The following is a 16,079-nucleotide window of genomic DNA, read 5'->3' on the forward strand; positions in this document are numbered from 1 at the left end:
AACACCTCATTTAAACACAACTCAAAACATACGCTTTTCAGTTCCCCATAAAGAAAACACCATGAGCGGATTTAGCGATATACTGACACATTTTATTACAATCAGATTCATTTCAGCAATCAGCCTGCTGATATTGAGGGACTTTTCATGATTTCAGCTGGATGCATTATTCATTATTCATCAAACAGGGATTAAAAAATACAAAAAGCATTATTCCTCACAAGCTAATCGATGAAAAACACATTAAAACTAACCGTAATTCGCTGTGACACCAATTTTGTGCGTGGATTTAGGAGGAGGCAGCGTGTGTGTGGTAACATTGACACGTTTAAAAATTAAAAAAAAAAAAAACATGGACTGAAACTGTAAGAAAGCTTTAAAAAGCAACATCTCACAACATCAGTAAGCACCTGTAACGATGATGAGAGGTGGAAACAGTAAAAACTGCACAACCGAAAGAGGTTTCAGGTCATTTCTCTCCCACAGCGCCCCATCGTGCATCAGTTTTCTTACATTTAGTTGTATAACAGCAGGGCCAGCGTGCTCTAAAATACCGATCTGAAATGACACGTCTCCTCTTTGGTCAACACTGAACGCCACTCTTCGGACAACACAGCTGACATGAAAGACAATATTTTCTTGAAACAATAAAAACCGTCCACTCCGACAGACAAACAAGCTTCAAACCACTGCCATTAGTAACATCAGCCGCCTGCAGGTTTAAATTAGCTCTACTCTTGTTGTACCGTTCCCACTAGAAAAGCAGATCTGCGTGTGCTGTGACTGACTACTAGTGGAGTGCATCATAAAAAGTCAAGAAAGATGCCTACAATATAAAACATTCATCCCAATCTGCCCCCAAACAAAACAAACAAACAAAAATCGACTTTTTGCGGACGTAAAACTTTTGAATTTCACATGATTGTCGCAAAAAATACCAACCCATTCAAAGCCTTTTTTTAGTAAAAAATACAGTTAACATTGAACACTGAAATTGACACATTGTATACAAGTTATTTTGAATATTTGAGAGTTCACTTCTTGTTTTGTAATTTTTTGTTTTCGTCATCAAAAATCATCTGGGCTCAGAAATTCGGTCAAGGAGTCCCATTCAGAGGAGTTGAAGATGAATGGAGGTGTTTGAGACTTTTTGGGGAGGGAAAACGGCTCTTTACGTTGGACTGGAGGCTTGTCAGGTTTGGGGTAAGGTTGGACGTCGATACTGGGGGGCAGTTCTTCAGGGCTGGACTGGAATAGGGTTCCGACTGTTCACGGTCGTGTGTGCAGGCGATGAATGACCCATTTGGCCTTTGCAGAAACCTGAAAGAGAAAAAAAGAATGCAGTTCTTAAAAATTGTGGGTGTATTTTTTACGTCGTTTAATTTATTTCCTCTATTATGTGCAGAATGAGGTAATACAGACCACAAATGTAACAAATTTAGACAGCAAGAACCTTTTAAGGAACCGTTGAATTTGAGAGTTTATTGGGTTATTCCATCTCAAATCATCAGGGGTCTTCAGATCAAGATCTCTGAAACTTTTTAATCTTCAACTCTTGATATCTAAAATGACCTTTGTGAAATTTTATATTTCGTAGATTAAATACTTTCTGAGATCATTTCTTTTTAAATTTACCATTCAATCCACTTTTAGTAGGTTTGTTTAAACATTGAAATATGAAAATGAAAAACCGCCCATATTTAAAAAGTACATTTTCTTAGTTATATTTGGGGAAGCATGTTAAAACTCCACAACTTGAAGCTTAAAAAGCATTCTATTGGTTCTGTTTTCTATTATTGTGACATGCAGCCAAGGGCGTCAGTTTGTTTTTAAAAGTGGGGGGGACGGAGACCACAGCACTTTGAGAAAATGTCGAAGAACGGCGGCAAAATGCCACAAGCTAGACTCGAATTCACAACCACCGCACCAAAGACAGAGGCTTAAGCTGTTGAGCTATCAGTACATGCAGGTAGAGGGGTCTGTGGGCCGCTATAGTACTAATTCTCCCGGGCCGAAATTTTGCCCCTGCACGCCTCTGGTCGGAGCTTCCACTTGGCACAGGCGCAAATTTAGCATCTGCGCGGGGTTTTTTTTTTGGTTTTTTTTTAACCTCACGAAGGTGTGCTGCATGTCTGTGAAACTCTCAGCCGAGTGCGGATGGTGCGTTCAGGAGCGTCGGAATTTTCTATACTATTGAAAATAACTGGGTTTACAACGGCTTACATGTGAAGAATTTGAATGTGTTGGAGACAAAATGACCCCTGACAAAAAGTGGGGGGGACACGTCCCCACCATCCCCCCCTAAACTGACGCCTATGGATGCAGCTACATATGGTGCAGAAAATATCACTAGTTGACTTCTGCATGACTAATTTTTGTTAATGTGAGCTCAAACTTATCAGTTATATCTCATCTCACCTACAGTCAGAGATTATTTGATCTACTTGTCAAATATTGCAGATTCTGAATCAATGACATTCAATTCAAATTCATTTTTATAGCACCACTTACAGGCCAAATTGTCTCAAGACGCTTTACAGAACCCATGACACGATGAGAAATATGTGAAAGTTTCAGGTTTTGATCTTTGTTAGTTTCTAAGTTATTGTTGTTCAAACATAGCTTTAAAAAAAAAAAGCGCTGAAAATGGGTCAATGAATAAAAAAAGAAAAACATATCTCAGAAAATACTTGATATATCAAGCTAAACAAAATCGCAAATATGTTTTATAAATATCCACATTTATGCTCAAACATTTCAGGCAAATCAAACATGTCTGAGCAGGAACTGCTCTAAAAAAATGGATGATTTAGGATGGAATTACCCTCTTAGTTTTGACAGGGTGATTTGCTCATGATTTTTCTCTGCAGCATCTGAATCCCCTCAGAGGCCTCAGTTCTCCACCAACCTGTGCTATACGCTCTCCATGTCTTCACTGCCGTTGCCCTCCTCCTTCAGAGCCTCTCCTTCGTTGGCAGCCTCCTCGACATGGGCCAACATATCGGCCATGAGCGCCTCCTCCAGCCTTTTCCTCACACTGTACACCAGCTCCTCCTGTTTCCTACACATAAACACAACAGGAAGCTGTTACAGTTGGCAGTTACAGCTGCCTATAACAGCCACCGAATCAGCACCGAACAGATGGTGTGTTCTTACACAGATCAGCGGTCACTTGTTGTGGACTGTGGAAATTCAAACATAATCAATTCTATTTACATCGACCAAATCAGAGAGGACAACAGAGGAAAGAATGCATCAGGTTTATCAGTTATCTCCATCACTAACTACTGTACAAATGAAGCTGTGGTGTGGCATATGAAAGGGAAGCTAATATCACAAGAACTGGGAACACCGGTGTGGCATTATTCCCCCCATCTGAGCTGTTATTTCCTGTTTTTGAAACACACCGAAGGAGATCTCAGCAAGATTTTTAACACAAGTGTTTCACAAGCAAACGCGCTCTTGGATCGTGGCTTCTACGGCTGCAGATTTAACATTTAAAAGCTAGATGTACATATCACTTCTTCGTAGTCAAAAGTCCACAATGTCATTCTTCTTTTAGATGAGGTTTCTCATTGCAGAGACGTTCAAATGTAGCTGCACAGATTCACAGTGCAAATTACAGAAATCTGCAGCCCAATTATGACTGACTGTAATTCCACTTTCAGATATTTACAGCTTAATTCTGACGAGTCATGAGTCGAGTTCAAGATGTCTTTAATCACCCTCGGTTCATAAATTTCTACATTGTGCTGTTTAGATATCTGAAATTGAGTTTGAACAAGTCAGAGTGACACTGTAGATATCCTGAACTGCAATTATGACCAGTTAAAGCGTAATTATAGCTTTGGACAAGACGACACGAAGTGGCAGATATCTGTAGTTACGTCAGAAGCTACGGCAAGTCGGAGGCTTGTTTTCAAACATAATATGACACAGCAAGCGTAACCGCATGCGGCAAGCTGTTTTTCTGCCACGTCACTGCAGCCTGAGTGCCGAAGTTCTAGTAAATTTCAACCACAAGTATTTCATGAACACATTTCACAGCATTTTCTAATTATCTAAATTACCACAGCAGCCACTAAAACTTCTGCCATTACTGTTCAAGAGCTCTGTTGGACCGAAAACCGCAACAAAGAGTGCATAACCAGCCTAAGTCATAATACTGTAATTTTCGGACTACTGAGCGCACCTGAATATAAGCAGCACCCACTAATTTTAAAAAGAGAAAAGTTTTGTACATATATAAGCCACACCTGACTACAAGCCGCTGGTGTCCGTGTTGTAACGAGATATTTACACAGAAAGATTTGTTTAACTTTTAATTAAATAAATGCTTTTTTTCCTGAAACACGGCAGTAAAACGCACTGAGCCAGTTTATGCTTCCGACTCCAACATCTCACTATCGATTTACTGATGCTATGCTAACGTGCAGCAGCTTTAATTCCTGCAGGCAGTTTGATTACCTTTCAGTTTCATTGGTCCACTGTGACCTGTGCAGTAATTTCATTCTGATGTGAGGAGGCTAAATGTACTGGCTACATGAAGCTCGCCCGGAAAAATCTCTACATTAGCATCGTTCAAAGCGTGAGAAAAAAGCAGCGGCTTATAATCCACAAAGTATGGTAAGTAATGGGCAACGATTGTGTTGACGAGTCAAAACTAAATGCATAGATGTCTACTAGGCAAGTCAAAATAGTGCTGAAGATATTTTTTAAATCGTCTGGAATAGTAAAAATCACATTGGCCGCGTTTACATGAGACCTTTAATTCCTCTTTAATTTGGAATTAAAGTTAATTCCGCTTTAAAATCTCCTCGTAAACACTTAATTCCAAATTAAAAAGTTAATTCCGAATAAACTTAATTCCGACTAAACTAATTCCTGTGTACGTTCTATTCATGTACACAGTTAATACTGCTTTAGTTAATTCCGGTCTTTCGGCGCATGCTTGGCTCCACACGTAGCGACGTCCACGTTCTGCGACAGAAGTAGTACGTCATTGTCGAGTTTCTGTTTCAAAACGACAATAAAAAGCAAAGCGAAAAGCGTGCTTATTAGCTGTTCCTCCATGTTGTTGGGGAAAAGGAATGCCGTGGCAAATGGAGTCTGTTTTCTTCCGGTTAACAGGAATACGTCACGTCCACTCCCTGTCCAATCAGAATCCTTTCCAATGCCCAAGCATTAAAGCGGAATTAAGGAAGGTGAATAAACATGAGGTCCACGTAAACCTTAATTTGGAAACGCGAAGCACAAAACTTTAACTCCAAATAAGTTAATTCTGAATTAATAATTCCGAATTAAAAAATTTCATGTAAACGTGCCCACTGTTGTATCTGTAGTGTTAATTCCTGATTATCAAACTGTGATAAACAAACCTGATGTCTTCATCAGTGACTATGAAGGCTTTGCACAGTGGCTGTGCAGTGTTGAGCCAAACTCCCGGGTTTTTCTCCACAGCAGCAGACAGCTGGCCGGTGATCGGAGCAGCGCTGGTGTGCAGAGCGCTGGCGATGGCCGACAGGAGAGTTTTATCTGTGCAGCCTGGACCAACACCTGAGGAACCAGCAGGCAGGTTTAACAAACACTGTAGATGCAATCAGGATTACTTACATCAAATAAAAAATGAACTTGTTACTCCAAAAAAAAAAAAAAAAAAGAACATTAAAATGTCTCTTCAGAATATGAACCGTTTCGTCTGAAGAATTAATGCTGAGCTATTTTACCTTGCAGGCCTTTAGGCAGTTCCATTGTTTTCACAAGCTCCTCTGCAATGTCATAAGCATTGAGACCACTGAGTTTCTTCTCCCAAAATAGCTGGAGTCAAAAAAAAAGAAGCATTTTAGCTGCAGGCAGTTTTCACACAAAGAAGCTTAACCCTTTAAATGAACACAAATGTACTCGTGCTGCAAAAACCATCGACTAATTCAAACACAATTCTGGTTTGGTCGGTTTCAGAGCAGCGCGTTAAACATCAGGCAGCTGTCATATGAAGCTTTCTGGTTCGTTTGTGGTTTGTACAGTTAGCACGATATTAACCGTAACAGGCAGAGGCGGTTTACCTGTCTGGGCTGGTCGACGGCTTTCTGAGGATCTGTCTTCACTTTGTTGTTGGGATGGTTGGTAACCTTAGTAACAGGCTGCTTAAAGATGGAGGCCGTCTGTCTGACTGGGAGCGACGTGTTCAAGTCTGGTTTACCCTGAAGGACAAGGGAGAGACAGAAGATAAAAGAACTACTTTAAAAAGCCACACAAGAGGAATAACCCTGTATTAGTGCTCGGGAGATGCATGAATGAATCCAGTGTACAAAATCAAGTTTGGAAAGAGGAAGAAATTATTTTTACTCTGCCATAAAGCAAGAATGATCTGCTAGGGAGGTATTCTGAGTCTAAATCCAGACTTTTCAATGTCACAACCTGCTAGATCACCATGGTAACTGATGCTGCACAGCTACCCGTCTCTGGAGGAGGTTCTGTTCACAGTTTGAGATTTAAATCAGCCACACTTTGACCAGTTATTTTCCTGACTATATTGTCTCCGAGCGACACACAACCTCAGCTGAGGGACGATGCTATATTTGCAAACCTGCCGAACTGAATGCTAGTAACCATTCTGAATCAAGCCATGCAGTCAGTCGGTGATGCAATAAAAAGCAAAAATGTGTTTTTATGCTTGGTCTTGATTTGCTGCCAAGCCAGTTTTTACAACTGATGGAACACAAATTAGCATTTTGTTCCCATTCCTGGTATTTAAGACTAAAGAGTTAAAGAGGTTTTCAGGTATCCTTCATTGTGGGTTAGTGTTAGGACTTAATAAAGCTGAGCATCATATTTATATACCTGAAGTTTACAGTTTAAGAGCTCCAATGTGCTGCTGTCGTGTCAGAAAAAAATTGGCTGCATTGAGGGTCACTGAGTGGTTAAATAAATATAGACGCTCACGCCATTAACACATTTCTACCAGCATTTGGCCCTTTTTACTATAATAAGTCTTTATATCACTCATAGCTCTCCATTATAACAACCTGCTCCTCTTAAGTGAAGTATGCGGTGCGCTATCATTACATCTTGTGCGGAAAAAGAGTCAAATCAAACACCCCCTTTTATCTGAATGCACTCCGAGTCTGATAAAGAAAACCTGGTTAACAAAAAAAAGTTGATAATCACCTTTGTGATAATCATTATCCATGACTTGCATAGGTTTTGTTGAGACAGGGAACAGAAAGAAATCATGGCTGTGTCAAACTAGCTTCATAAAACACCCCTGTGATGTAATTCTGGATCTGTTTAAGGTCCACTAGAAAATGTGCAAAACAACACAGTGGCAGTACATTAGGCTGTGCATTTTTTCATTAATTTTATTTAATGGAGCTTGGACTTCATCCTCAAAATTCTCACATTTAGATACACGTTTACGGACTTCAAAAAGTTCTCTGCCTCACCTGGAAACATGGAGCATAACTCTCAGTTTGGGACATAACAAAACCTTACATCTCTGTCCACCAAAACTCAAATGTCTGTCATCATTCCTCATTTTTTCCTTTCAGTTTTCAGTTTGGTTGGCTTCAAGATGGTTCAAAATTACTTTTGGATGCTTCTGTCACCTGTACTGTGTGGGACAGATGCATTGTCCTGAAAGCAACAACACACCGGCTCGAAGCTTTCCTCCCTTTTCTTCTTTGATTGCATCAAACATTTGAGCTGTTGTGAACACTGACACTAAGCAGTTATGGCTCAAAATGAGAGATACACCCCTTGTTTCCTGGTGAGGCCACAAGGTTTTTGATGTACCCTCGTAATTTTGGACAAAATTGAGTTCTGTCAGTCTCACCTTGTTCTGGTTGTTGTTATCATATCGTAGGCGCTGACGGTTCTTGTTCAACTTGCTCATCAGCATCTTGCCCGTGCGGAAATCAAAGGAGCTGAGGTCCATCTGGTTTCCAAGGTAACGGGCCAGCTGAGGCTTGCTCCGAAACTTCTTTCCAGATGGACTAGCAAGAGGCAGGTGGAGACATGAGGAAACCGTTATATTAATACGATCTGTTACAACAACAACAAAAAATACAGCAACGATAAGAAAAGAAGACGAAGAAGAAGTCAGAACGGAGAAAACACCAAGACTGAAAACCACACACAGAAGATGAAAGCAAAGAAAAGACAGAAAAAGCAGAAACACAACATGCAACAAGTCAAAGAGAAGCAGGAGACATTCAGATGGATCACACTGAATGGATGCAAATCTTTCATGAAGCCCTGATATCTGTTATCTGTGCATTTTAGGAGAATAATCACAAAGATGTACAGTAAATAAAGCTCAGTAACCTGCACAAATTAGTGAACACAATGTCAAAACATGGCAAAAAACTGAGCAAACATTGTGGCTCCACTTGTGGGAGCAACAATATCTGTAGCCTGAGCAATGGCCAACAAAACTGTGGGTGGATACGTGCTAGTAACTCATGCAAATGTATCTTACATCACACACCACAGTTAACACCAGTATGATTGTACAGTTAGCCTACCACAAACTATACAACCGACCCGCCTCCCCCCTCTCTTGCCTCTGTTCCTCATCTTGCTCTTCTCCTCTGCTAAATGAAAACAAATCTGGCGTTGTTGATTCACTTCAATGCAGTAATAAAAGAGTAATAGTGACTGAGGATACACTGGGTTTCATTCATGAGAGAGGCCGAGCCAGGCTGCTGCTAGCACCGCCCGGCCGGACACATTTCTTCATCCCAACAAACTGTGAGAGGAGGCGGCCTGGCTGGCCTCGTTGCCCCGCCACAAAACAAACCCCCCTCCCCTTCACTTCCCAAACTTTATCCCGATCACCCAGCTCCTGTCTGAACTCAATGTGAGTAAGTTTGTTTTTTGTTTTACGAGCCCCTTGTTCGTTTTTAGTACCTAAAATAATAGACATCGCTCTTTCCAGCTGACAAACCCGACTTTCTGGTCACTTCTTCCATTTTCCAGCCCTTGGGGAGAGCAGTGCAATCCCACCTTTTCTTCTCCATTTCGCGCCGCCTATAAATCCGCTAAAAGTTAGTGCGGAAAGCCAGATTGGGTCTTAAAAACGAGGAAACGTGTCGCTGTTTTTGTTTTTGAAGGCAGGCCTGTCTCTTCTCACTCTTTTGTTTCGACCATATTACAACATGCGTCCTCTGTAATGGGATCCTCCGCCTCAGAACAACATCTCCGCTCTTTGTCGTCAGGCAGATCGCTCCGCGGCAGACCTCAAGGCCGCATCACCGCCTGCCCGTCTCGCCGGGGCCGCATCCGCGAGGAAAAGAGGGCAACGACGTCAAGACAACGCGAGACCGCCGAGATTAAGAACTCCACAATAAAAGCACAGATATAAATATAAATATCAAACAGTCTCTTCTTCTTCTTCTTCTTCACATTTTATAATCTTATTTTTGAGGGCTGTTTTTATTGATTCTACAACCTTTTATTTATTTTTTAATCAACCTAACTTCCCCTTTTCCAAAATAAGCTAAACCCAAGCAAAGTGTTTCAATATTAACTGAAATAATGTTTGGGGAGGAGAGGGCTGATTCAAAGCTTTGGAGCTGCTACTGTAAAGGCACAAGAATCTGATCCCAAACTCAAGACTAATTCAGATAAACTGAACTTGATTGCACCTCTGCCACATTTGATATGTCAATCAAAAATCTCTTTTTAGACAAACTACGAAAGTGCTTTGCAAATGACTGACAAAGCTAAAGGTTTGTAAAATTAGATTTATAGACCAGTGCACATCAAAACAATGGAAAAAGACAGGAAGCTTCAGTCTCTTTTTGGTTCTTGAAGAAGTTTCATTCTCATCTCAGAGGCTTCTTCAGATGTACCTGACTGATCAGGAGACTCAGATATATATTATTATCATCAGAAAACCCACGGCTAACAGTCTATTAATGAAGCAACACACATGTCTTTACGCAGCAGCTCCAAAGCTTTGGAACAGCCCAACGGTGTAGTCTGTCTTGTTTTTCATCTTTTCTGCTGCTACCTGACTTATAACATGTACAGCACGTTGGTCAAATCTGGTTGTTTTAAACATACATGATGCATTTCACTGCACATTATACTATGTATAATTTTGTTCGCGATAAACAAAGGTCTTGAATCATATATAAATAAACACCAAATGATCAGATTCTAATGTGCATTGTTGTTTTTAAATGTTGTAAGAGGTTTTATGTAATGTACGTAATGTTACTTTAAACAACTGAGCAACTTTTAATGTAATTATACCATATATGCTCTCATTACTGTTTTAAATAAATAATAACTCTTTGTAAGTTACAAGAAAACATTTCAGATTTATACTTGAATTAAAAGTCCCACTCCAGGCATTGATTAACCCCCTAGAAATTCATCTTTCTGTTTAAAAATTACACATTCATCGGGTTTTTTCTGTTAACATTGTCCTTTTATTTCTTACAATGCATGGAATTTATTTCTACACTGGTGCCTCCTTTAAGTCCTGATTCCTTTGTTGTTTTCTCGGCATACATTTGTCTGTCTGTGTGCAATGTTTCTCAAAACAGACTAACAGATTTGAATGAAATTTTCAGGGAAGGTCAGAAGTGACACAAAGACCAAGTGATTAGATTTTGCCAGTGATGCGGCTTATGGTCTGGATGAATGTGTTAAGGATTTCCGTATCATTGCGAGACAGCAACACAGCGTCACTGTAACCATGACAACAAGTGAACACTACATCAGCTGCCTGCTGACGATCACGATTGCAATCCTACTTCAAATCGACTGTTGCAGACTTATCGGGACTTCTCATTGGAAATGATACAAGGAACAATTGATTAAAATGTGGGGGTGTTTCTGAGTCTCATCAATTCACTCGCTACATATTTAGGCCATTGAGTATCCGTACATAATGTACACATGTATAACACACGCCTGTTCTCAGTGCAAAGTAATTTTTTATTAAAGATGTCATCTGTGGGAAATGATGCGACTGAGCAGCCTTGGTGGAGTGCTGCATTCTCTGAGTGCTTTTCTTGTTGCTAAACTACTTTTGATTCCATGTATGCATTGATGTCCTTGTAGCAGTTACAACGTGGACTCTTGCGAACGTGGGGAGATGATTGAATTTATAAACCTTAGCGGACTTTTTGATGCAGAAATTTTAGCATTGCCTCTTTCCCCACCCATCCCTTCATTGCTCACTGCAGCTCGAGCACACCAGCTCACTTATAGCTCCTCTCAAACACTGCAGTGCTACTATAGCCTATAAAATGACAAATTCCAACAACACCTTAATTGTTTGAACCAATCTTGAAGAAAAATAATATTACAGAAACTTCTAATCTTTAAATTGTCAGGTTGGTTCCTTTGGTCAGTTTCATTTTGACACCCTCTTAAAATAATGACCTATGTCACTTTTTAAAAAACTGAAACACACTTCACTAAACCTTGACCCAACCGAGTATAGGGGTAGAATCCAGCCATGGCATTATTTTTGCTTTTTTTTTTTTGTCTTCCAGCATATAAAATACTATATAAACAGGTTAAGAAAGTAAACAACATAATTATCACCCGAGAGCACTTTTAAACTGAGCATATTTGTGCATAAAATAGATGATAATGAAAAAAAATCACATTATTTTCTGGAATGTATTTGAGTCTAGTGGGTCATTAATAATCTTGGGAAGTACAGTCTGAAATTGAATTATAAATATTTAATCAAATATTTGAATATAGATTATGTTTTTTCTTACCTGAAGTTAGAATTTTGCCTAACAAAGCCCAGTCGTGACTATTTTGAAACAGGTTACCGGCAGTGTTATTATGTACTCTGTAAGGCTTGACGGTGCTGTCTCGGACCACAGTAATGTAAACCTTTGGGAAAACATAAATTACGCACCAAATAGACCATAAACTGCAATTACTGGGCGGCAGTGACAACAATCACGAAGGCTGCTGAATAATTAAACTTGACAGATGCCGTAAAAATAAAGCCTGGAGGCTCGCAAACCGAAAAAAAAATGTGCAAGTTTCATGTGAGCTCCATGAAACTGGAGATCCGTCTCACCACGACAATGCCGACCGTTGGTCACCGAGAGCTGGAAGCCGGCGTTTATCAATGAACAAAGTCGATCTGAAACATTAAACTAGATACCATTTTAAAACGCGTTGTCATGCATATATGTGTACGATTTGCGTGCGTGTGTGCAACAGCAATACAGGGGGAAATTCACATCCACTTTGTGTGGCTAAAGTCCATGTCGAAATATGTCGCTGTCGACGCACTCCATGCGTAATTCTGCATTAGCTGGAAATATCTGGAGAATAAAACGGCGCTACAATGATTCTAAAAAGACAACAGACATCCTAGCTGGAGAACACTGCATTGCTATTTGCAGGCTGCGAGACCACAGAATGCATTTGCCTGATCGATGATAAACATACTTTCCAGATATATTAAGAAAACGACATATTACGCATCGGGCGCTACAAACGCAATCAAATCTCTCGCCGGTGGTTAAAATGATCCTTTAAATGATGTACTCACTCGTTTTTATCCATCTTGAAGACACTATCTCGTTTTTTTCCCCTCTCGCTATGTTAAATCCCTTCTCCCCTCTCCTCTTTCAGTCCCCTCCCCCTTCGATGTTAGAAATGAAAGACATTATCCACGCAAATTTCGCAGTCTGGCTGATAAAATGGGCATCATGTCCCACCGAAACTGGCGTATTCTCATTGTGCACCTGAGCTTACAACACATGCATTGCAAATTATTTCATCACACACACACACACTACATATGCATTCTCTTTATTATACAGTTTATTTCACACTAGTTTTCCAGTACAAATATTCAAAAATGTGACCCTGAAAGCCACACTGTTGCAGATTCCCCTCATGCAAAAGGAGAATTAAGTATGTTGGAAATGCTATGGCAAATATACTGGATGTGCATGTGATTGATCAGAATACATCAAAAGAAAAACCTCTCATCATGAAGTTCTATGCAGAAAAATACAACATTTGGGGATTTACAGAACAACTGGACACATCGGGGTAAATTCAAGATTTATTAACATTTAATAACACTGGACCAAAAACAGCATTCATACAGTGTGCATCCCGAAATCCGAACTCCTAACAAGCCCTCAGAGACTGATTGGTGAGACAGGGCATCCCACTTAAGCCCGCGCTGCAATCCACCCATCCCCAAGCTCTGGTCCTGTAGGCAGACACATCGCCCATTCATTAGCAAAATGTACATAAACATTTGTCAGAATGTGTGAAAAGAAGATTGTTCCTGTCTCTGAGGCAGGAAACCTGGTTCCTTGTTGCACAAAAACTTAATCTGGCATGACATGTGAATGATTGTTGAGGGATTGTTATTATAAGTGCACCATCAGAATGGTAATCATGGATATTATCTGGGATTTTGGCTGCAAAGTTTGTCTTAAAATACCATGACACACATTAAAATAACTCCGGTACTGTCATATCAATGATGGCAAATAGTGATCAACGGATGAATCTGCTCATGCATTTATCAGATACGATACACATTTTTTTGATTATCAGTATTGTCATTTATTGCAGCCTACTCTTAAATAAATTACTTATTTAAAAATGCTCTGCTGTGGCTCTGATGTAGTCCCCGCCCACAGCTCTATCTGATTGGTTACATGTTATGACTAACAGCCAATCAGCACTAAAGGATAAAAGCTGAAAAGCTGTTTTAATTAAACAGACAGAAACACAAATTAAAATAAAGATATATCAATTAAGTTTTGTGCATTTTGCCACCAGGACTTTAACTTTTGCTGCAAATATAAATTGGTTCCAAATATAGGTTATTGGTTTTTAATCAACCCGGAAAGAAATCATATCAGTCGACTCCTAACAGTGATGCACGAACTCGAAAATACATATTCTTCAAGCTTTATTTTTTCATAAAATGACTCAACTCAAGAACTAGTTTGATCCTTTTGTACAGCATCAGATTTAACAGAAACACAGGCCTTTATTCGTGCACAATTGTCAGCTAACAAGCTAACAAGGGCAGCTTGATCTTCGTGGTTTATATTTTCAGCCTCCTGGAGACTTTAGATAGAAAGCAGTGCAGATGTTTGAGGCATTTCTGACCTCAGTATGGGGCAGCCTGTGCAGACTCAGGTGCCAGAGTGTCCACAAACTGCCAGAAGTGAACAAGGTGATTCTGGATGTTTATTTCAGTGTTTACTATAAGCACCTGGCATGGCCTACTTCTGCCTGCATCTTATCAGAGGTACATGGGTGGAGCTAAAGCTAAATGGCAATCCAGCTGAACATGGCAAAAAAAGTGTGAGGAAAAGACTTCAGTTACACACCTGCTGGTCACAGTGATAATTCACTCACATTTTCATGTTGACTTTACTCATCCTTCTTAAATTTTCCTTTAATGTATGGCACGTAGTCTAGAATTAACCGCCAGTCTGTAAAGTGAACGAGCGCCACACCTCCCACCGTCCCCCAGGCTACCATGTTCGGCACCCTGCATGAAAAGAAAACAATTCCTGAATGAGACAGAAATTTAACCACACAATCAGCTGCAACTGGGACGATTAATACCTCTTAATTCAAGCAGCATGGTAATCACACAAAAAGATACATCTTTCTGGATGACATTTGTAAGTACAAAAAAGTTAATTGTGATTAGAAAATTGCAAGGGTTGAAGAAGCTTTGAAGATATTTCCTGATGCCGGAGGAGAAGACGAGCAGCTTTGTACCTTTGCGGTAAGAAGACTGTGGCCGTTTCTCAGTACGCAACTGTCTGTACTTGGTTCTCAGAAGTGAATCAGTAGATGGATATATATCTGTGGCTGCAGCTCTCAGTGGACAGGAAGGTTTTATTAGAGGAAGTCAGACACAGTCACACAGACAAACATTAGAGCTCACGCTGAAACGGAGCTACAGCTCTGTGTCTTGGACAGGATTTATTTTAAAAGCTACATGTGTTGACGGTAGGGGCTGCACAGTAGCGTAGTGGTTGGCACTTTCGCCTTGCAGCAAGAAGATCCCCGGTTCAAATCCCGGCCTGGGATCTTTCTGCATGGAGTTTGCATGTTCTCCCAGTGCATGTGTGGGTTTTCTCCAGGTACTCCGGCTTCCTCCCGCAGTCCAAAAATATGCTGAGGTTAATTGATGACTAAATTGCCCGTAGGTGTGAATGTGAGTGTGATTGTCTGTATATGTAGCCCTGTGACAGACTGGAGACCTGTCCAGGGTGTCCCCTGCCTTCGCCCGAGTCAGCTGGGATAGGCTCCAGCGACCCTAGTGAGGATAAAGCGGTGTAGAGAATGGATGGATTTCTACATATCGCGGATAAATATTACATCACAATGTCAGATTTTTCCTCAATATCATGCAGTCCAGACATGTGTGATTAAGTCATCATTTGATATATATGGTTTTAAAGATTTTTGGTATTTATGTATCATAATTTTTGCAGTTATGAGGTCTGTGAGGTATGCTTCAATACATGTTAGCATAGGAGTATGATAATCTTTGGACTTTGTACAAGCATTGAAGTCTGGAAATTTCGATGTTTAGTACAGATATACCTAAAACAACTGCCAGAAATCTTCAGTGTCGTAGAAATCGTTGTCACTTATATCCGTCAGAGATTTAGATGCTAACTCGCTTCAGGTAGTAAGACTATGCTAAGTCGCTTAGCCAGCTAAAGTCAGTACACAAACAGGCTAAGCTAAAGCTAGCTAGTGAGATAGACGGGTCATACAGAAGGACACGGGGACGTTGTTAGCTCAATTCTGAACAGTACAAGAAAAATACAAACAACACTTTCCTAATTTTACTCCACCTGTTGTTGATTTAACTTACCACGTCCTCAGAAGGGAAACATACTTGGCACCGACGAATTTATTCAGTATTTTCTGGACCATACTGACCTCCCTCTGGAAGCTGAGTACACCATCAACTGGCGCTGAGAGTTGCTAAGGACCCCGAGCTGCCTCTCCTTATGCCTGTTAAAAATAACCACCGCCCGGTTGCGTGCAGCAGCTTAGGGTCGTTTCAGGCCACCATTTTAAAAGGT

General features: G+C 40.4%; 2 protein-coding genes across 12 annotated transcripts; both read right to left on the reverse strand.

The window, feature by feature from the left end:
• Positions 1-70: 70 nt before the first annotated feature.
• On the reverse strand, positions 71-12,670 carry mbd3b (methyl-CpG binding domain protein 3b). Of its 10 annotated transcripts, none has more exons than XM_022191297.2 (8): positions 12,539-12,670; positions 8,523-8,591; positions 7,832-7,991; positions 6,063-6,200; positions 5,727-5,817; positions 5,379-5,556; positions 2,909-3,061; positions 71-1,320 (listed from the first exon to the last, which is right to left on the reverse strand). In XM_022191297.2, the coding sequence occupies exons 1-7, from the start codon at positions 12,550-12,552 to the stop codon at positions 2,914-2,916; spliced, it is 798 nt and encodes a 265-aa protein (XP_022046989.1). In that variant the 5' UTR covers positions 12,553-12,670; the 3' UTR covers positions 71-1,320; positions 2,909-2,913. The 10 variants fall into 10 exon arrangements, with proteins under 10 accessions (XP_022046989.1, XP_051802978.1, XP_022046998.1 ...); XM_051947018.1 differs by having other exon boundaries at positions 8,562-8,591; positions 12,539-12,669; XM_022191306.2 differs by having other exon boundaries at positions 8,523-8,588; positions 12,539-12,663.
• A 377-nt stretch (positions 12,671-13,047) lies between these two features.
• Positions 13,048-16,056, reverse strand: LOC110949341 (cytochrome b-c1 complex subunit 10-like). 2 transcript variants are annotated; one of them, XM_022191336.2, is made up of 3 exons: positions 15,866-16,056; positions 14,355-14,518; positions 13,048-13,213 (listed from the first exon to the last, which is right to left on the reverse strand). In XM_022191336.2, the coding sequence occupies exons 1-2, from the start codon at positions 15,925-15,927 to the stop codon at positions 14,398-14,400; spliced, it is 183 nt and encodes a 60-aa protein (XP_022047028.1). In that variant the 5' UTR covers positions 15,928-16,056; the 3' UTR covers positions 13,048-13,213; positions 14,355-14,397. The 2 variants fall into 2 exon arrangements, with proteins under 2 accessions (XP_022047028.1, XP_022047020.1); XM_022191328.2 differs by having other exon boundaries at positions 14,383-14,518; positions 15,866-16,011.
• Positions 16,057-16,079: the final 23 nt, after the last annotated feature.

The sequence above is a fragment of the Acanthochromis polyacanthus genome, chromosome 4 (assembly GCF_021347895.1).
Source record: "Acanthochromis polyacanthus isolate Apoly-LR-REF ecotype Palm Island chromosome 4, KAUST_Apoly_ChrSc, whole genome shotgun sequence".
NCBI classification, from domain to species: domain Eukaryota; kingdom Metazoa; phylum Chordata; class Actinopteri; family Pomacentridae; genus Acanthochromis; species Acanthochromis polyacanthus.